General features: G+C 36.6%; 1 protein-coding gene across 3 annotated transcripts in view; it reads left to right on the forward strand.

Moving 5' to 3' along the window:
• The window catches only part of LOC123532655 (pyridoxine-5'-phosphate oxidase-like), a 61566-nt gene extending 39635 nt beyond the window's left edge, over positions 1-21931 (forward strand). The window contains exons 4-8 of one of the 3 annotated variants that reach the window (XM_045314175.2): positions 1105-1158; positions 5024-5152; positions 5478-5606; positions 11269-11345; positions 17143-21931. In XM_045314175.2, the coding sequence (XP_045170110.2) occupies positions 1105-1158; positions 5024-5152; positions 5478-5606; positions 11269-11345; positions 17143-17308 (555 nt within the window). In that variant the 3' untranslated portion in view covers positions 17309-21931. The remainder of the gene's footprint in view (positions 1-1104; positions 1159-5023; positions 5153-5477; positions 5607-11268; positions 11346-17142) is intronic. The other 2 variants (XM_045314177.2, XM_045314176.2) reach the window with 2 other exon arrangements.
• The last annotated feature ends 428 nt before the right edge of the window (positions 21932-22359 follow it).

The raw sequence follows: 22359 nt of genomic DNA on the forward strand, positions 1-22359 counted from the left end.
CTGGGTCAGCTGCAATCAAAAACTAGGTCAGTAGGTCTAAAAATAGAAAAACCTTGTGACCTCTTTAGAGGCCATACCCTTGAATGGATCTTCATGAAAATTGGTCAGAATGTTAACCTTGATGATATCTTGGTCAAGTTTGAAACTGGGTCACGCGCCTTAAAAAACTAGGTCAGTAGGTCAAATAATAAAAAAACCTTTTCAATGGATCTTCATGAAAATTGATCTGAATGTTCACCTGGATGATATCTAGGTCAGTTTCGAAACTGGGTTACATGCGGTCAAAAACTAGGCCAGTAGGTCTAAAAATAGAAAAACCTTGTGACCTCTCTAGAGGCCATACTTTTTATGGGATCTGTATGAAAGTTGGTCTGAATGTTCATCTTGATGATATCTAGGTCAAGTTTGAAACTGGGTCAACTGCAGTCAAAAACTAGTTCAGTAGGTCTAAAATTATTAAAATCTTTTGACCTCTATAGAGGCCATATTTTTCAATGGATCTTCATGAAAATTGATCTGAATGTTCACCTTGATGATATCTAGATCAGTTTCGAAACTGGGTCACGTGCGGTCAAAATATAGGCCAGTAGGTATAAAAATAGAAAAACCTTGTGACCTCTCTAGAGGCCATATTTTTCATGAGATCTTCTTGAAAATTAGTGAGAATGTTCACCTTGATGATATCTAGGTCAAGTTCAAAACAGGGTCACCTACCTTCGAAAACTAGGTCAATAGGTCAAATATTAGAAAACCTTGTGACCTCTCTAGAGACCATATTTTTCAATGGATCTTCATGAAAATTGGTCAGAATTTTTATCTTGATAATATCTAGGTCAGGTTCAAAACTGGGTCACATGAGCTCAAAAACTAGGTCACTATGTCAAATAATAGAAAAACAACGTCATACTCAAAACTGGATCATGTGGGAAGAGGTGAGCGATTCAGGACCATCATGATCCTCTTGTTTTTATTAGGAGTGGAAGGGGCCCAGGCCTGTGATATGGGGAAAAATAGCTCGGTATTAGGGCAAAGGGGAATAACAATTTTTAAAGATTATTTACTAGCATTCTTTTCAAAAGTATCATTTATTACTTCCCTTTACAGGATGCTAACCCAAACTGTTCCTTGATGTTCTACTGGGAACCCTTGAAAAGATCGGTATGTACTCTTAAACTTTAAAGTAAACCATGTGTTACTGTGAAATGATTTATATTTGAGGAGGACTTATTTTTGTGAAGAGTATTTCTGTTGCTTTTTGTACCCCCTGAACAACGAAGTTGTTAGGGGGTGTATACTGGTTTCAGGTTGTCTGTCTGTTTGTCAGTCTGTCTGTAGACACAATCTTGTGCACACCAACTCTCCTTATCCCCTCGACACAATTTAATGAAACTTCACACAAGTGATCAGTAACAACAGTAGTTGTGCATGTTGCATGTTGGGCTCTTTCAGAAAAAAAAATAGCAGAGTTACGGCACTTCGTTTTTTGCTACTATATTATATACATAGAGTTTGCATAATTATGCAATCTTGTCCTCACCTAATCTCCTGAACCCATGCAAACAATTTAATTAAAGTTAAAACAAGTGATCAGTAGTAACCCTAGTTGTGCATGGTGTATGTTAGGTTCTTTCAGAAAAAAATTCTGCACAGTTATGGGACTTTGTTTTTTGTTACTATGCTATATACATAAAGTCTGCATGTGCAATCTTGTGCACGCCTAATCTCGTAAACTATTGCACACAATTTAATGAAACTTCACACAAGTGATCAGTACCAACCCTTATTGTTCATGGTGCATGTCACGTTCTTTTAGATAAATATTCTGCAGAGTTATGGGACTTTGTTTTTTGTTACTATGCTATATACATAGAGTCTGCATGTGCAGTCTTGTGCGTGCCTAATCTCCCAAATCATTCCACACAATTTAATGAAACTTCACAGAAGTGATCAGTACCAACATTACTTGTGCATGGTGCATGTTAGTTTCTTTCAGAAATATATTCTGCAGGGTTATGGGACTTTGTTTTTTGTTACTATAATATGTACATACAGTCCATATAATTTTGCAATCTTGTGTGCGTCAATTTGCAATGTAATGTGTCAGTGCGTGCGGGGGGTACATTCATTACCTTCAGTGGTAGCTCTAGTTTGTACGACCTATGAAAGCTACAAACTGTGTTTTTAGCTCACCTGTCACGAAGTGACAAGGTGAGCTTTTGTGATCGCGCAGCGTCCGTCGTCTGTCTGTCCGTCCATGCGTTCGTAAACTTTTCCTTGTGACATCTCTAGAGGTCACAGTTTTCATGGGATCTTTATGAAAATGAGTCAGAATGTTCATCTTGGTAAATTCTAGGTCAGGTTCGAAACTGGGTCACGTGTGGCCAAAAAGTAGGTCAGTAGGTCTAAAAATAGAAAAACCTTGTGACCACTCTAGAGGCCATAATTTTCAATGGATCTTCATGAAAAATGGTCAGAGTGTTCACCTTGATGATTTCTAGGTCAAGTTCGAAACTGGGACACGTGCCATCAAAAACTAGGTCAGTAGGTCTAAAAATAGAAAAACCTTGTGACCTCTCTAGAGGCCATATATTTCACAAGATCTTCATGAAAATTGGTCAGAACGTTCACCTTGATGATATCTAGGTCAAGTTCAAAACTGGGTCACGTGCCGTCAAAAACTAGGTCAGTAGGTCAAATAATAGAAAAACCTTGTGACCTCTCTAGAGGCCATATTTTTCATGGGATCTGTATGAAAGTTGGTCTGAATGTTCATCTTGATGATATCTAGGTCAGATTTGAAACTGGGTCACGTGCAGTGAAAAACTAGGTCAGTAGGTCTAAAAATAGAAAAACGTTGTGACCTCTCTAGAGGCCATATATTTCATAAGATCTTCATGAAAATTGGTCAAAATGTTCATCTTGATGATATCTAGGTCAAGTTCGAAACTGGGTCACATGCCCTCAAAAACTAGGTCAGTAGGTCAAATAATAGAAAAACCTTGTGACCTCTCTAGAGGCCATATTTTTCATGGGATCTGTATGAAAGTTGGTCTGAATGTTCATCTTGATGATATCTAGGCCAAGTTGAAAAGTGGGTCACGTGCGGTCAAAAACTAGGTCAGTAGATCAATTAATAGAAAAACCTTGTGACCTCTCTAAAGGCCATATTTTTCATGGGATCTGTATGCAAATTGGTCTGAATGTTTATCTTGATGATATCTAGGTCATGTTCGAAACAGGGTCATGTGAGGTCAAAACCTAGGTCAGTAGGTCTAAAAATAGAAAAACCTTGTGACCTCTCTAGAGGCCATACTTGTGAATGGATCTCCATAAAAATTGGTCAGAATGTTCACCTTGATGATATCCAGAGCAAGTTTGAAACTGGGTCACGTGCCTTAAAAAACTAGGTTAGTAGGTCAAATAATAAAAAAACCTTGTGACCTCTCTAGAGGCCATACTTTTCATGGGATCTGTATGAAAGTTGGTCTGAATGTTCATCTTGATGATATCTAGGTCAAGTTTGAAACTGGGTCAACTGCAGTTAAAAACTAGGTCAGTAGGTCTAAAATTATTAAAATCTTTTGACCTCCATAGAGGCCATATTTTTCAATGGATCTTCATGAAAATTGATCTGAATGTTCACCTTGATAATATCTAGGTCAGTTTCGAAACTGGGTCACGTACGGTCAAAATATAGGCCAGTAGGTATAAAGATAGAAAAACCTTGTGACCTCTCTAGAGGCCATATTTTTCATGAGATCTTCATGAAAATTAGTGAGAATGTTCACCTTGATGATATCTAGGTCAAGTTCAAAACAGGGTCACCTACCTTCAAAAACTAGGTCAAATAATAGAAAAACCTTGTGACCTCTCTAGAGACCATATTTTTCAATGGATCTTCATGAAAATTGGTCAGAATTTTTATCTTGATAATATCTAGGTCAAATTCAAAACTAGGTCACATGAGCTCAAAAACTAGGTCACTATGTCAAATAATAGAAAAAAACGATGTCATACTCAAAACTGGGTCCTGTGGGAAGAGGTGAGCGATTCAGGACCATCATGGTCCTCTTGTTATTTTAGCTGACTGTTGCAACTATAAAACTTTGTGGAAATACACCAATGAAAATAACTTAAAGCTTTTTCTAGGTTTTCAGTATGTGAAGTGAGCAATTTAGGGTCAGCATGACCTTCTTGTGCATATGCAGCACTTTGTGTTTGCTTTATAAAATACGGCACTGATGAAAGTAATATACAAACTATTTCCTGGTTTACAGTTTTTAGCTCATCTGATTTTTTGAAAAGAAATGATGAGTTATTGTCATCACTTGATCGGCGTTGGCGTTGCCTGGTTAAGTTTTATGTCAGGTCAGCTTTTCTCCTAAACTATCAAAGGTATTGCTTTGAAACTTGCAACACTTGTTCACCATCAATAGCTGACCCTGTACAGCAAGAAACATAACTCCATCCTGCTTTTTGCAAGAATTATGGCCCCTTTTGGACTTAGAAAATATCAGATTTCTTGGTTAAGTTTTATGTTTAGGTCAACTTTTCTCCTAAACTATCAAAGTTATTGCTTTGAAACTTGCAACAGTTGTTTACCACCATAAGCTGACCCTGTACATTAAGAAACATAACTCTGTCCTGCTTTTTGCAAGAATTATGGCCCCTTTTGGACTTAGAAAAATCAGATTTATTGGTTAAGTTTTATGTTTAGGTCAACTTTTCTCCTAAACTATCAAAGCTTTTGCTTTGAAACTTGCAACTGTTGTTCACCATCATAATCTGACTCAGTACATCAAGAAACATAACTCCATCCTGCTTTTTGCAAGAATTCTGGCCCTTTTTGGACTTACAAAATCATGGGTAGGACAATTTTTCTATTATACAAAAAAATCAGATGAGCGTCAGCACCCGCAAGGCGGTGCTCTTGTTGAACTATGGGACTCGGTTGTCATATAGATAGCTCTTGGTACAAATATTCCAGCTTCACATTTCTTAAATATATGTTTCAACAAATCAGATACAAGTGCAGGGAGTTGCAGAGAGAGTTTCTGAGGAAAAATCTCGGTCCTATTTTGCATCTAGACCTCTAGAAAGTCAGATAGGTGCTCTTGTAAGCCACCAGGGTACTGTTTTACAGAGTAGACAGGTATGCAGAGTATGTGTGACAAAAGTTAGACATGTGAATGCATAAATTTAGCATGCTTTCTGTTTATTGTAATCTTCTGTTCTGCTTTATAGAATGGGGTTATGGGGGAAAATTTAGAAATCTGGTTAGTAAGTTTTCCCCAGATTTCAGATATATCTAAGTAGGACTGGTATTGATGGGAAAATATGGAAATCTGATGAAAATTTTTACAGTTTTTCACCAGATCTTTCATATGCTTGATGCTGTTTAATACAAAGGCTTGGGTCTTTCTTTGCATGCAAAGTCATTGAGTTTTAGCAACCACTTCATATTGCAATTTCTACAGATTAGAATAGAAGGCAAAGTGGAGAAGGTATCAAAGGAAAAGTCAATCAATTATTTCAATTCGAGACCGAAAGAAAGTCAGCTGGGTGCAATAGTCAGTAATCAAAGCACAGTCATTCCGGATAGAACGGTGAGATAGGTATTTAGTCTCTTTTCATATATACATGTTGTAATGTTGAAAAGAACCATTTGGTAGAAAGAAATATTTTGGTGAAAAAAATGCAACTGTTTTATACATAAGAAACCAATGATTATTTGTCAATTTTAAGTACCGGTATTAAACATGAAAACTAGTATTCTGGTGGAACATTTAACATTAAAATGTTAGTGGAAATTTAGTTTTAAAATGATCCTGGAGGAATAGTAAATGTTAAAATTATACATTCTGCTTCAGTGATATACATCAAAATTTACACTTTCATGGAAGTTTCTTTGTTTATCAATATGGAAACTAAATTTGATAAAGACTTCTTTTGATTAGTGCATTATAATTGCTCTTATTCAATAACAAGAGGAAAAATCCATATTTATTAATATTGATTATTTAGTTGCTTATTAATATTGACTATTTGGTTGCTTACTAATATTGATTGTATTAGTTGCTTATCAATATTGACTATTTAGTCACTTGTGCATTTCAGTTATTATCCCCTCCGCCTTCCTGTATTAGTTGCTTATTAATATTGACTATTTAGTCACTTTTGCATAACAATTATTATCCCCCGCCAAAGGTGGAGGGATATAGTTTTGGTGTTGTTCGTCCATCCATCTGTCCGTCTGCCTTTCCATCCGTCTGGAGCCATATCTAGGAAGTGGTTTGGAATGTTTAAATAAAACTTCATATAAATGTTCACCACTATAGGGAAATGCAGCCTGTCAAGTTTCAGTCAGATTGTCCGAGTAACACTAGAGTTATGGCCCTTAGTAGTTTCTGGTGTTAACTATATAGGGTACTATAAATTGGCGATTTCTTCTTCATAACTTGTGACATATTTGACCTAGAACTATGAAAATTAAATTGAATTTAGATCCCCATAATGTGGTAGTGCACTCACAATTTAGTCAACCAAAGTTATTGCCCTTTAATTGTTTAAATATCCACATATTTGTACATAACAAACTAACTAATTGGTAGAATTCGATTAAACATTTATTATCAACATGTGAAGTTGTGTACCCACAAAAAGAGAATTTTTTCAAACCTTCCATGCATATTCATCAACATGTGAAGTTGTACTATAAATAACTTATTTTGTAACTTTTTTGTTATTGGCCATAGGGTAAATTGGAGACTACCTTGCTGTGGTACAACATGGATGGTACCTCCAATTTTTAGGTGTTTTTTGACATATCTGTACCTGGTAAGGATTTTTTCGTGGACTTTTTTTTTTAGCTCACCTGAGCAATGCTCATGATGAGCTATTGTGATCACGCTGTGTCCATCATCTGTCGTTAGTGCGTCCGTCCGCCCACTGTCAACAGTTGTGTTTAAAAAACATCTTCTCCATAACCACTGAATGGATTTTGATGAATTTTGGCATGGATGTTCCTTGGGTGGTCCTCTAAGTTGTTCAAACGGTTCTGCTTGGTTCCACAAAGGATCACCAGAGCTAAAAATAGAAAAATCTTCAAACGATATCTCCTAAACCGATGGTCCGATTTTGAACTAATTTCACACAAATGGTCCTCTACAAAGATTTTCAAATTATACCGATTCATCAAAAACATGGTCGCCAGAGGGTAAGGTCACTTTTCCCAATATGTATATAGTGGAAACTTTAAAAAACTTCTTGTGTGAAACTGCTAGCCAGATTTTAGAATAATTTTACACAAATGGTCCTTGTGTTACCCTCTACCAAGATTGTTCGATTTATTCCGATTTATCAAAAAACATGGCCACCAGAGGGCGTGGTCACTTTTCCCTATAAGTATATAGTCCCTATAAGTATATAGTGGAAACTTTAAAAGTCTTCTTGTGTGAACCTGCTGGCCTGACTTTAGAATAATTTTACACAAATGGTCCTTATGTGACCCTGTACCAAAATTATTTTGATTCGTCAAAAAACATGGCCGCCAGAGGGCGTGGTCACTTTTTCCCTATATGTATATAGTGGAAACTAAAAATTTTGTGTGAAACTGCTAGCCCGATTTTAAAATAGTTTTACACAAATAGTTCTTGTGTGACCCGCTACTAAGATTGTTCAAATTATTTCAATTCATCAAAAAACATGGCTGCCAGGGGTGTGGTCACTTTTTCCTTCGCTGATAGGGGTAAATATGGTGGCGGGGAGGCAAAATCGTTGACTGCTGACAGCGGATGAGGGGTGAAAATCTACAGGGGCATCACAGACTGACCGTTGGGAAGGGGTGACCGTTAGGAGGGGTTAGGCTGTATAGTAGAAACTTAGAAAATCTCCTTTTATAAAACTGTTAGCCCAATTTTAAAATAATTTAACACAAATTGTCCTTGTGTAACCTTCTACAAATAATGATTCATCAAAAAACATGGCCACCAGAGGGTGTGTTCCTTTTCATCAACAATTTCTTTAAACGATCGAATTGATTTTGATGAAACTTTACACAAATTATCTCTGGGTAGCCCTCTTATAAAATTGTTCAGATGGTTCCGGTTCATTGAACCTATGGGTCTTTTGGTTAAAAATAGGATTTAAACTATCAGACTTTAAAAATTCTTTTCTCTAGAGCTTTGATATTTGGCATGTGATATAAGGGTTTGACTCTACTATTCTTGTCCAAATAATTGACCTAAGGTAAAAAAACGACCACGTCCTGGTGTCTGACATGTACCTACTATATATAGGCTTTTATATGAGAAACTTTGAAAATCTTCTTCTTTGAATCAATAATAGCTTGGTGTGTAATATCAGATTTGTAAAGTCTACTGTAATTGTTCAAATTATTGCCCTAGGTTCAAAAATGTGTGTGACGTGTCACGTGTATATGATATAGGCTAACATAGAAGAAACCTAACTCTGTACTCAGGGTTAGATGCTTACTTTTTTTCTAACAATCCTGGCGGGATTCCTCCTTACAAATTCAGCTGTCCCTCCCTGATTTCAGGAATCCCTCCCATTTTCAGTGATTTTATCGATTGTTAACACTATTTAAAAAGATTCAATAAACATATATAACCAAAGCAAATACATCTTTCTTTTATTTATATTTATTGAACATAAAGAATCGATACATTAACATTTGTAGTCCTTCAGCCATGAACTTTGAAAATAACGCGGAACCAGTCTACATACATGTATGTATTCGAGAGTAAACATCCGGACTGTGGTTAGAACAGATGACTGCAGGGGTGTAAAAAAAAATTTCACTTCACTCGCCCTGCAGGACTAGTAGCCAGTAATATCTCGACCTTAGTGAACAGCCACTCGCCCTAATAACTGACACTTTTAATACTGTCACTTTTATGAAAGGAGTATTATGTACACTAGTATTATTTCCCGAAAAATATTATTTTGAAAAGTGTCTAAAAAATTTGGACACAATAATCATCGTCCATCCACCCGTGTTGAAAGAGATGGGAAAAAACGTTAAAGATTATCGGTAATTATTCAGTTGATAAACTAAGTAATTGACCTTGTTTTCATGATCAATTTACACCCCCTCAAAGAGCTAAAAGAAGTGTGTCAGTATCTTGACATCTGAAGTGGAGATCAAAGCGGTATTTTTGCTCGAGATTGTCATGGCATTACGTCATGTTTTCGCGCCATGTGACACATCACTGTCTGATCGTACCGCATCGGTTCTTAAAATTGCTGAGAAAAAGTTTCTTCTTTAATTTGTTATCAAAAGCGAATGTGCTATATCCCTTATAAAAGGTAAATGTCTCAAACGATAGTTACTATAGTGGATATCCTACCTCTGTGACCTATTTGCCCTCAAGGAATTTACGTTATTGTTTGACAATAAAAACTTAAATTGTTGGTCAAAAAATACATGTACAAAGATTCATTTAAAACTTATTAAAAACCGCAATGACATCACATTGCTTTATTTTAAAATCGCATTTTTATTTACGTTCACGAGGTCACGTAACCTATTCTGCCGCACTAACAGAAATCTCATCTGTTTGCCAAAAATCGTTTTACTCCATGTATTGTAATTGCTGCCGCTTTTCATTATTTAAGATTTTTTTATTCTGTTTTTTGTTCCTTCTGGTCAAAAGTCTGAATTTTATGCCCAGAGTATTCATCATTTATTTACTTTTAGAAAGAAATAAGTAACTAAGATCGCGCTGTTTGAATTTTTTACAAATGATTATATGAAAATTCGACCGTTTTTATAGAATTTTGCCTACATTTCTGTCGATATCTTATTAAAATCATTATAGAATTCAAATAGTATTATTTCTCAAGAGGTGTTGAAAACTTGAAGTGAAAATGTTAAAAAATGAATGCACTACGCACGGTTTTTGTGTACGTGTCGATGTAAATTAGATATTTAATACGATAGGTCGCACGTGCTTGTGGAATGGAAAATTACCGGCATGACGTTTTGATATCTTTACGATTCGCGGGTAAATTCCAGTCAATCCAGGTAGCGACTGAACCATCTCAAAGTTTGTTGACGTTTTGGAGTTGTAATTTCTGAATTTTGGTAAAGTAAGGACGTAAAAAAAACACTCGCCCGATCGGTCGAGTATACAGCGAGGTCCACTCGTCCTACTCAGACTTTAACTCGCCAATGCGAGCGGGCGAGTGGAATTTTACACCCCTGTCAGATGTCGACTTCAAAAATCGTTTCAAAGCAAGGTTTTTCTGTCATTTTGGTATTTTTGATAAGTTTTTTTAGCTATAGATATTGAACTGAAAACTTACTGTCCCGACGGGACAGCCAGCGTCCAAGTTCAGGAGGCCCTCCGCTAAAATAGGTGTCCTCGGGATCGCGGGACTGCGTTAAGATCGAACCCTGGTACTTACACAAACACACTTGGAGCCTTTTACACGGGTGAGTGCTTTAGGGTCAATGACCCTTGTTTGGAATTTTTTCCCTCTGTTGTTCCTGTCATTTTGGCTTCAACAGTCAAGTTCTTTAAATTTTGCTCCCATCCTCTGATATATGCCTTCAGGTGCATATTGCCCAGCTAGGTTGAGGTCTTGTTTTAAGTTCAAATGTATTGAAATTATTTGCTTCCTAGTAACAACCGTAACTTATTGCCAGATATATGTCTTTGCCATTCCTCACCACAAACCCATTTTGGGGAAGTTGGGGATACCAATTCATCAAATTTGCTTGTTTTCTTGCTTACTATTATTGATTATTTAGTAATCTATAAATATTGATTATTTAGCTTAGTTGAGTTTGCTCAAAGAAGAAAGTTTAATGGGTAGAGCACAGGATTTTGAATCTCGATATTGCAGAATGTTTGAATCCTGACATGGCATATTTTCTCAGAAAATCGACTGAAATAAGTATATATCATTTGTTCTTGACCTCTTCTGGAAAGAAATCAGTAACATCTGAAGAAGTAGTCAGTACTGGAACAGTCTCCAGGAACACTGCTCAGGTAAATTGATTGCAGTTCCATTGAATGAAATGTAGTTGAAAAGCAGCATTAAATCAAGTAAAATAAAACAAAACATACAGAACTTTCGTTTGATGTGGAAATGTCTTTAGAAGTTACTTGCAGAGAACAGATTAATATAATTGTAATTAATCCAGTAATCAGACTCTTGTACATAAATGGAATACTGTTCAAATCATGGTTAAACCCAAACATACAAAGTTGAAGGGGTTGAATGAATTATCTTTGATTTCAGGTGTTGGATACAAAGCTGAAAGAATTGAAGGAACTGTACAGTGGTGAAGATGTATCTATTCCTAAACCTGACTACTGGTAAGAGCAGTGTGAATGTGTTGTATGTATGTGTAAGAAAGACTTGTGGAAACTGAGAGAAAATAATACTTATATATTCATTTTCAGGGAGAGATAAAATATAAGAAACACATTTGAAATTCTAAACAAGAGGACCACGATGGTCCTGAATCGCTCACCTCTTCCCACAGGACCCAGTTTTGAGTATGACGTCGTTTTTTTATATTATTAGCTCACCTGTCACAAAGTGACAAGGTGAGCTTTTGTGATCGTGCGGTGTCCGTCGTCCGTCGTCCGTCCGTCCGTCCGTCCGTGTGTGCGTGCGTCCGTAAACTTTTGCTTGTGACCACTCTAGAGGTCACATTTTTCATGGGATCTTTATGAAAGTTGGTCAGAATGTTCATCTTGATGATATCTAGGTCAAGTTCGAAACTGGGTCATGTGCCATCAAAAACTAGGTCAGTAGGTCTAAAAATAGAAAAACCTTGTGACCTCTCTAGAGGCCATATATTTCACAAGATCTTCATGAAAATTGGTCAGAATGTTCACCTTGATGATATCTAGGTCAAGTTTGAAACTGGGTCACGTGCGGTCAAAAACTAGGTCAGTAGGTCTAAAAATAGAAAAATCTTGTGACCTCTCTAGAGGCCATATATTTCACAAGATCTTCATGAAAATTGGTCAGAACGTTCACCTTGATGATATCTAGGTCAAGTTCGAAACTGGGTCATGTGCCTTCAAAAACTAGGTCAGTAGGTCAAATAATAGAAAAACCTTGTGACCTCTCTAAAGGCCGTATTTTTCATGGGATCTGTATGAAAGTTGGTCTGAATGTTCATCTTGATGATATCTAGTTCAAATTCGAAACTGGGTCACGTGCGATCAAAAACTAGGTCAGTAGGTCTAAAAATAGAAAAACCTTGTGACCTCTCTAGAGGCCATATATTTCATGAGACCTTCATGAAAATTGGTCAGAATGTTCATCTTGATGATATCTAGGTCAAATTTGAAAGTGGGTCACGTGCCATCAAAAACTAGGTCAGTAGGTCAAATAATAGAAAAACCTTGTGACCTCTCTAGAGGCCATATTTTTCATGGGAACTGTATGAAAATTGGTCTGAATGTTAATCTTGATGATATCTAGGTCAAGTTCGAAAGTGGGTCACGTGCCATCAAAAAGTAGGTCAGTAGGTCAAATAATGAAAAAATGTTGTGACCTCTCTAGAGGCCATATTTTTCATGGGATCTGTATGAAAATTGGTCTGAATGTTTATCTTGATGATATCTAGGTCAAGTTTGAAACTGGGTCAACTGCGATCAAAAACTAGGTCAGTAGGTCTTGAAATAGAAAAACCTTGTGACCTCTGTAGAGGCCATACCCTTGAATGGATCTGCATGAAAATTGTTCAGAATGTTCACCTTGATGATATCTAGGTCAGGTTTGAAACTGGGTCACGAGCCTTAAAAAACTAGGTCAATAGGTCAAATAATAGAAAAACCTTGTGACCTCTCTAGAGACCATATTTTTCAATGGATCTTCATGAAAATTGGTCAGAATTTTTATCTTGATAATATCTAGGTCAAGTTCAAAACTGGGTCACATGAGCTCAAAAACTAGGTCACTATGTCAAATAATAGAAAAAAGGGAGTCATACTCAAAACTGGGTCATGTGGGAAGAGGTGAGCGATTCAGGACCATCATGGTCCTCTTGTTTGAATGTGAGAATGTTCACCTTGATGATATCTAGGTCAGATTCAGAAGTGGGTCACGTGCCTTCAAAAACTTGGTCATTAGGTCAAATAATAGAAAAACCTTGTGACCTCTCTAGAGGTCATATTTTTCAATGGATCTTCATGAAAATTGGTCAGAATTTTTTATCTTGATGATATCTAGGTCACATGTGCTCAAAAACTAGGTCACTATGTCAAATAATAGAAATAACGACGTTGTACTCAGTTCAACACTGGGTCATGTGGGGATAGGTGAGCGATTCAGGACCATCATGGTCCTCTTGTTTCATTATTTGACCTACTGACCTACTTTTTGATGGCACATGACCCACTTTCGAACTTGACCTAGATATGATCAAGATGAACATTTTGACTAATTTTTATGGAGATCCATTCACAAGTATGGTCTCTAGAGAGGTCACAAGGTTTTTCTATTTTTAGCTCACCTGAGCAATGCTCAGGTGAGTTTTTCTGATCACTCAATGTCCGGCGTCCGGCGTCTGTCGTCCGTCGTCTGTCGTCTGTCAACATTTAGCTTGTGTATGCGATAGAGGCTGTATTTTTCAATTAATCTTCATGAATATTGGTCAGAATGATAACCTTGATGAAATCTAGGCCGAGTTTGAAAATGGGTCATCTCGGGTCAAAAACTAGGTCACTAGGTCAAATCAAAGAAAAACCTTGTGTATGCGATAGAGGCTGTATATTTCAATTATTCTTCATGAATATTGGTCAGAATGATAGCCTTGATGAAATCTAGGCCGAGTTCGAAAATGGGTCATCTCGGGTCAAAAACTAGGTCACTAGGTCAAATCAAAGAAAAACCTTGTGTATGCGATAGAGGCTGTATTTTTCAATTGATCTTCATGAATATTGGTCAGAATGATTGCCTTAATGAAATCTAGGCCGAGTTCGAAAATGGGTTATCTCGGGTCAAAAACTAGGTCACTAGGTCAAATCAAAGAAAAACCTTGTGTATGCGATAGAGGCGGTATTTTTCAATTGATCTTCATGAATTTTGGTCAGAATGATTACCTTGTTGAAATCTAGGCCGAGTTCGAAAATGGGTCATCTGGGATTAAAAACTAGGTCACTAGGTCACTAGGTCAAATCAAGGAAAAACCTTGTGTATGCGATAGAGGCTGTATTTTTCAACTGATCTTCATGAAATTTAGCCAGAATGATTACCTTGATAAAATCTAGGCTGAGTTCGAAAATGGGTCATCTGGGTTCAAAAACTAGGTCACTAGGTCAAATCGAAGAAAAACCTTGTGTATGCAATAGAGGATGTAGTTTTCAATTGATCTTCATGAAATTTGGTCAGAGTGATTGCCTTGATGAAATCTAGGTCGAGTTTGAATATGGGTTATCTGAGGTCAAAAACTAGGTCACTAGGTCAAATTAAAGAAAAATCTTGTGTATGCGATAGAGACTGTTTTTTTCAATTGTTTTTTATGAAATTTGGTCAGGATGATTGTCTTAATGAAATCTAGGTCGAATTTGAATATGGGTCAAATCAAAGAAAAAACTTGTAAATGTGATAGAGGCTGTATTTTTCAATTGATCTTCATGAATTTTGGTCAGAATGATTGCCTTGATAAAATCTAGGTCAAGTTTGAACATGGGTCATCTAGGGTCAAAAACTAGGTCATATCATAATCTAAGAAAATGCTTGTTTTATCACAAGAGACTAATTTTTTGGTCCAGTCTTAATGAAAATTGGTCAGAATATTTGTTTCCATGAAATCACTAGGTCAAACATGTTTTACACTGTTATGGTGTGTTTCTTAGGTGAGCCACCTAGGGCCATCTTGGCCCTCTTGTTAGACCTACTGACCTAGTTTTTGACCGCACATGACCCTGTTTCGAACTTGGCCTAGATATCATCAAGATGAACATTCAGACCAACTTTCATACAGATCCTATGAAAAATATGGCCTTTAGAGAGGTCACAAAGTTTTTCTATTATTTGACCTACTGACCTAGTTTTTGATGGCACATGACCCACTTTCAAACTTGACCTAGATATCATCAAGATGAACATTCAAACCAGCTTTCATACAGATCCAATGAAAAATATGGCCTCTAGAGAGGTCACAAGGTTTTTCTATTATTTGACCTACTGACCTAGTTTTTGATGGCACGTGACCCATTTTCGAACTTGACCTATATATCATCAAGATGAACATTCAGACCAACTTTCATACAGATCCCATGAAAAATATGGCCTTTAGAGAGGTCACAAGGTTTTTCTATTATTTGACCTACTGGCTTAGTTTTTGAAGGCACGTGACCCAGTTTCGAACTTAACCTAGATATCATCAAGATGAACGTTCTGACCAATTTTCATGAAGATCTTATGAAATATATGGCCTCTAGAGAGGTCACAGGGTTTTTCTATTTTTAGACCTTCTGACCTAATTTTTTCGACGGCACGTGACCCAGTTTCGAACTTGACCTAGATATCATCAAGATGAACATTCAGACCAACTTTCATACAGATCCTATGAAAAATATGGCCTTTAGAGTGGTCACAAAGTTTTTCTATTATTTGACCTACTGACCTAGTTTTTGATGGCACGTGACCGACTTTCAAACTTGACCTAGATATCATCAAGATGAACATTCTGACCAACTTTCATAAATATCCCACAAAAAATGTGACCTCTAGAGTGGTCACAAGCAAAAGTTTACGGACGGACACACAGACGACGGACGCTGCGTGATCACAAAAGCTCACCTTGTCACTATGTGACAGGTGAGCTAAAAAGAGAGATTTTTTGATTTCTGTAAAAAACAAATAAAACAGAACTTAAAGCTTCTGTTTGTAGTGGTTAAAATTCAGGAAAACTTGACAAAGCTGACATAGGCTATATTTTTGAAAATTACAATCAAAATGATTTTAAATACGTCAAAAGAAAACCAGTAATATTTCCAGACAGTAACAGTAGGTGACTGTTTCCTTTTTAATGTTGCATACTATTTGCTTTTTATTATGCCCGAAAGGTGGGCATATTAAAATTGCACTGTCTGTCCGTGTGTGCGTGCATCCATGTAAATTCTTGTCTGTGCTGTAACTCTGCCATTCATGAAGGGACTTTGACCCCGACCCCTTGCTCCAAGGTCAAGGTCACACTTAGATGTCACAGGTTAAGTGTCTGTTTCGTGGCTGGTCCATAACTCTGCCCTCCATGAAGGGATTTTGAAATTACTTGGCATAAATATTTACCATAATGAGTTGATGTGTCCTGTGCAAGACCCAGGCCCCTAGCTCCAAGGTCAAGGTCACATTTAGAAGTTAAAGGTGAACAGGGTCTGTTTTGTGTCCAGTTCATAACTGTGCCATTCATCAAGGGATTTTGAAATTACTTGGCATAGATGTTCCTCATGTGCAAGACCCAGACCCCTAGCTCCAAGGTCAAGGTCACACTTAGAAGACAAAGGTTAACAGGGTCTGTTTCTTGTCTGGTCCATGAACTCTGCCATTTATCAAGGGATTTTTAAGCGTAAATGTTAACCATATTGAGAAAGTTTGTCACGCTTATGACCTTGGTCTCTCAGGTCTAGGTCAAGATCAAGGTCACAAAATGTGACAGTGACAGCTCTTGTTTAACACTGTGTTTAGTAGAATTACTGTTGCATAATAGTTGACATAACCTGTGTTTCTGAATTTTTGTGACAGTACTGACTTGTACTGTGCAGATAACTAACAATTGCTCTGAATCTGAAAAAGAGGTGTAGGGCAAATATCTTTAGACACATTGTTTTCTGTCATATCGTCATGAAGGACTTGATATGCTGTGCCCAGAGATTGAGCTCGCTTACAGTTTTGTTGACCAGAGCAAGCATTTCTGTGCTTTGATACATTTTTCAGTTCACTTACTGGAAAACCAGAAGTTTATGGAAGAGATCGACTTTTGCTGATTTACTGTTTTTGATTATTCCACTGCATCCTTGAAAAATTTATGGTTTACACAAACATCTAACCTTGTGTACATAGACTGTTTCAGAATGTTTTAAAATTCTTGTTTGCCAAAATATTTTGATATTAAATTCTATTTAGTACTTTATGACTTTTTCTTAACAGGGGAGGATATCTGGTTCGACCAAATGAGATGGAATTCTGGCAGGGACAGACAAACAGACTTCATGATAGACTCAAGTTCCGTAAACTAAAAGACGGAGAAACATTTAATGATGAATTAATGGTAAAGGCAGAAGGGGACTGGATTATAGAAAGACTTTCTTCATAATATTGTTATATGTGCAGTAGTTATTGACTGGCCACAGGGTGTAACATATTCACATCTGTTTTGTTCTTTAGATAAGATAGCTTTCATATTACTCATTTTCCTAATTGACAGACAGCAGTCAAATTCTCATTGTTAAGAAAATGCTTTTGTTGTTGTTTATCAAATAGTCAAAGCCTTTGAGTGGTTTGTTGACAGATTTATCATGGTTAAGAGTTCAGGTGTGCAGGAATAAAACCACAAGGGTGTAAGCACCAGCTCTTAAATATATTGGAGCATCTAAATGATGGACAGTGGTAAGTCCGACGATAAACCACAAGAAGGTCTTGATTGTGTTCAATCTTACATGCTTGTTCTAACACTAAAATGCTTGAAATCATGCTCAGAGTGGCACAGGGGTATTGTATCACTATTTAAGTGCTTGAAGAATGTCTAGAGGGACACATGGGTCTTTTACTACCATTAAAATGCTTGAAATATGTCAAGAGGGACACATAGGTGTGGTACCACTGTTAAAATGCTTCAGATATGCCCAGAGGGTCACATGGGTCTTGCACCACCGTGTAAATGCCTGTAAGAATGTCCACTCTTGAGTTGTGCATGGGTCTTGAACCACCATATTAGTGCTTAAAATAATTTTCAGATTTGCTTATCGGGTCTTGTGCTATCATTAAAATGCTTGAAATGCATGCAGGACACTTTGGTCTTTTACCAATAAATTGCTTGAATATGTCAACACATGGGTCTTGTACCACCATTAAAATGCTTGAAAAATATCCAGAGGTGCACATTAGTCATATACTGCCATTAAAATGCTTGAAATATGTGCAAAGGGACACATTGGTCTTGTATAACAATGAAAAAATGTTCAGTGGCACGTGTGTCTTTTACCACCATTAAAATGCTTGAAATAATATCCAGATGGTCACATGGGTCTTGTACCACAAAATGTTTGAAATAATTTTCAGAGGGTCACATGGGTCTTGTACCACAAAATGTTTGAAATAATTTTCAGAGGGTCACATGGGTCTTGTAACACAAAATGCTTGAAATAATTTTCAGAGGGACACATGGGTCTTGTACCACAAAATGCTTGAAATAATTTTCAGAGGGACACATTGGTCTTGTACCACAAAATGCTTGAAATAATGTCCAGAGGGACACATGGGTCTTGTTCCATTAAAAGTGCTGGAAAAATGTTCAATGGGACATAGGTCTTGTACCACCATTAAAGGGCTTCAGCATGAAATACTGTTCAGAGTGGCCAGTTTATTAAAATGCTTTAATTAATGTTCAAAGAGTCTTGTCTTATGCCAGTATTAAAATATGTAATAACCCATCAAACCTACTTTTCTAGTTTTGTACATTTGTCCATTATGATTTGGAATGTTGATGCCTCTTGGATCTATTTTTATCACCAAGAAACTAATTATTAAAATGTGTTATAGGCAGTCAAACTAACCATTCTAGTTTGTATATTTGTCCAATGTTTGGGAATGTTGGTTCGTCTTGGATCTGTTTTTGTCTTGAATAAACTAGTTTGTCAAGTTCATGGGTATTAATTTATTAGTTCACCAGAACCAAAGGTTAATGGTGAGCTATTGGTATAGGTGGATGGTCGAGCTTCTGTTGTCCGGGGTCATTCATCCACACTTTTGTATAAATATGTTCTGCTCTGGAACTATTGGTCAGAAGTAAATCAAACTTGGTCTGTAGCATTCTGGCAAGGTTATCCCTCATATTTGATCAAATTGGAGTGTATAGCCCCTTTTAGGGCCCCTAGTACTAAGAATAGAAAAACATTTATATGACTAGCTTGATGGATCTTCATCAAACTTGGTTTCTAGTATCATTGTAAAGTCCTTTTCTAGTTTTGTTCGAATGGTGGCACTTGACCCCTTGTAGGGGCTGCTGGAGCTGAATACTGGTACAGAAAAACCTTCAGCAACTTCTCATGAAACACTTGTTAGATCGTAATAAAGATTTGACTGTAGCAATATTATAAGAGCCTCTCCCAAATATCTTCAAGTGGGGGCACTTGGCCCATTTTAGGAGTGGTTACTGCTAAAATTAGAAAAGTCTCTAAATGTCCCCTTCTCGTGAACTGCTTCATAGATCTTCATTTTTGTTCAAAGGAGCACTTGCCCTGCCCCTTGTCTCCTAGGACCCACTAAAGCTTAAAATAGAGAAATTATTAAACAACTTTTTCTCTTGAACTGCTTGATGGATCTTCATCAAACTTGGTTTGTAGCATCATTGTAAAGTCTTGTCCAAGATTTGTTCAAATTGGGGCAGCTGGCACCTTTTAGGGGCCATTAGAGCTAAAAATAGAAAAAACAAACCTTTAGCAACTTCTTCTCTTGAACTGCTTGATTGATCTTCCTGAAACTTGGTCAGTAGCATCATATAAGGTCATTTCATAAATTTATCGAGTGGGTGCACTTGGCCCCTTTAAGCGAATAGTTTAGCAACAAAAAGGAACATCTTCAAAAAAAAATTTTTCAGTGGATCGTCATTAAATTTGGTGCGAAGCATCCTCTTATATTTGTTTAAATGAGAGCACTTGACTTACTAAACACAGGTGTTACCATTTGTGATTTTGTGTCGTGCATAATTATATGCAAGGTCAAGTGGTCAATTGCAGGGGAGCGACTTCTAACTTTATTTTTATATTAATTTTATGTTCAAAATATTTACATGTACAAGATATAAATCCATATCAGGAAAAATACATAACTGTTATACCAGTATTTATATTAGTTATACAATTTTGTATGGGAATATGCTTGTAATTATTGTTTTTGTCAATTCATTGATTTTATTTTAATCTTACAGAACATTACTAAGTAATTGTTAACACAGCACCATTTGTAGACGTGTTAAATATACATGATGTGAATATTTATATATGTGTGCTGTTAAAGGTGCTGTTGAATTTTATTTTTTCAAAACTTTATTTAATTTACATACAAATTGTCTCTGTACTACTAGGAAGACATTTAATCTTAGGAGCATGAAATTTCATGGATTTGAGCAAAATAGCTATTTTGGTGGTGGGGAGGGATTTGAATTCACCAGTTTTATGTTATGATGATTTCATAGCGAGGTCACCTGTAAGGATAGTCGGCAACTTTTGATCATATTTTTGCCTTTAAAAATTTCCAGGCTGTTCCTGAAGCTACATACTGTTTGCATACTACATTAAATGCCAAAGAATGCTGAAATAGCATGTTATGAGAATAACTAATTGCAAAGAAAATGTTACTGTCATTACTGGAACACTGAAATTGTAATTATCCCCCTCCCTCCAACTCGGGCATTGCTTTAATCACTGCTGTCACAAAATACCTCATGGCCATGAATGTCACATTGCCATTGAAAAGAAATTCAATTACTCTTTTCTTTTTTTGTTGTATTTTCTCATTTTGTTGCCCTCATAAGCCTATTTCTGAAATATACTCAACTTCAGTAACTAAAATCTAACATCAAATGTTGAAAAAAATATGATTGTGGGGCAGGTCTGTATTGGAAGGGGACACAACTGCGTAGGTTATTGTTGACTAGTGTGAAATTATTTATATTTTGTGGAACTAATGTAGTATGGTAATGTATAAGGGTGAACTTACCTTTTATAGTGACCCCCTTAGGTGTGAGAGGTCCTGGGTCCGATTTCTGGTCAGGGCTAATATATTTTCAGTCTGTTACATTTGACGCCCAACATTAGTGCTCTGGTAGAGTGTCCCGCCTTTGGTGTGAGAGGCCCCAGGTTCGATTCCCGGTCAGGGCTAAAGTATTTTCAGCCTATTACATTTGGCTAAAGTATTTTCAACCTATTACATTTTGGAACTTCTCACAGAGGTTCAAACTCCTGGAATATAAGGACGACTTTTAAAATGGAGGGAGTGTAGGTAGTAGGGTAATGTATAAGGGTACACTTATACTTCCTTGCTTTTGGGCTACTTTTTATAGCGACTTGATAAGTGTCGGCCTAAGGTGTTAAGAGGTCATGGGTTCGATTCCCGGCCAGGGCTGAAATATTTTCAGTCTGTTACTCTTATTTTTGCGGATTTTGTGGATGTGTTAATCAAAACAGTTACAACCAAAAAAATAATATTTATACCTATTAAATTTAAAAACTTTGAAGTCATGTGAAATATCTGCATCAGCTGAAACCACACAGTTTGATTGCAACAAAATTAAAACCTTTACCACGCTTAATTTCTGATACGGACTGGTCTATCATTCAATTTGGGCAGTACCACTTCTCATTCAAAGGGGTGTTCACTGAAAGTTTACTGACTGAATAGCAAACAATGCAGACCAAGATCTGCCAGCATGGATGTGCAGGCTGATTTTGGTCTGCACTGGTAGCAAAGGCAGAATCACTAGCCAGGCTAAAGGTTAAATGATTTCACACTAGTTAATTTCAGTTCTCTACTAGTGACCTTGTCTATACTGAATTCTTGTTGCAATTATGTCAAATTTAAAGTCAAGATGTTCCTGTTTGTTTTTAAGCAGAACAGAATTTTGTAACTAAATCTGAAGTCCAATTTGTCTCTTTAAAAGGACAATGAAGAAAATTAATGTTTAGATATAATACTGTTTAATAAAATGTTTTATTCACGATTTTTGTTTTCTTGTATTTGATTCGTACTAATATATCTCAAAGCTTCTTTTGTCTAATTATTACATCCAGAAGATTCACTGTATCTTGATATGCGGGTATAACAAGCCAATTGTCCAATAATTACGTGAACCCTGGTTCACGGTTGAAAAACTAGTATTAATGATTGAACTATGAATTTTGGTCGTTATCCTATGTTTACGAGCGTGAACCTATATTTACGAGCGTTAACTTGGGTTTATGACCGTGAACATGGGTTTACGACCGTAAATATAGGTTCACACTTGTGAACATAAGATAACGACCAAAATTCATAGTTCAATCGAAAAACCTAGTTTATCAAAAGTAAACCTGGGTTCACATTCGTAAACTATGGTTCACGCTTGTAAACCCAAGTTCACGGTCATAAACATAGGTTCTTACTCGTAAA

Source organism: Mercenaria mercenaria, chromosome 11, assembly GCF_021730395.1.
Source record: "Mercenaria mercenaria strain notata chromosome 11, MADL_Memer_1, whole genome shotgun sequence".
Classification (NCBI taxonomy): Eukaryota; Metazoa; Mollusca; class Bivalvia; order Venerida; family Veneridae; genus Mercenaria; species Mercenaria mercenaria.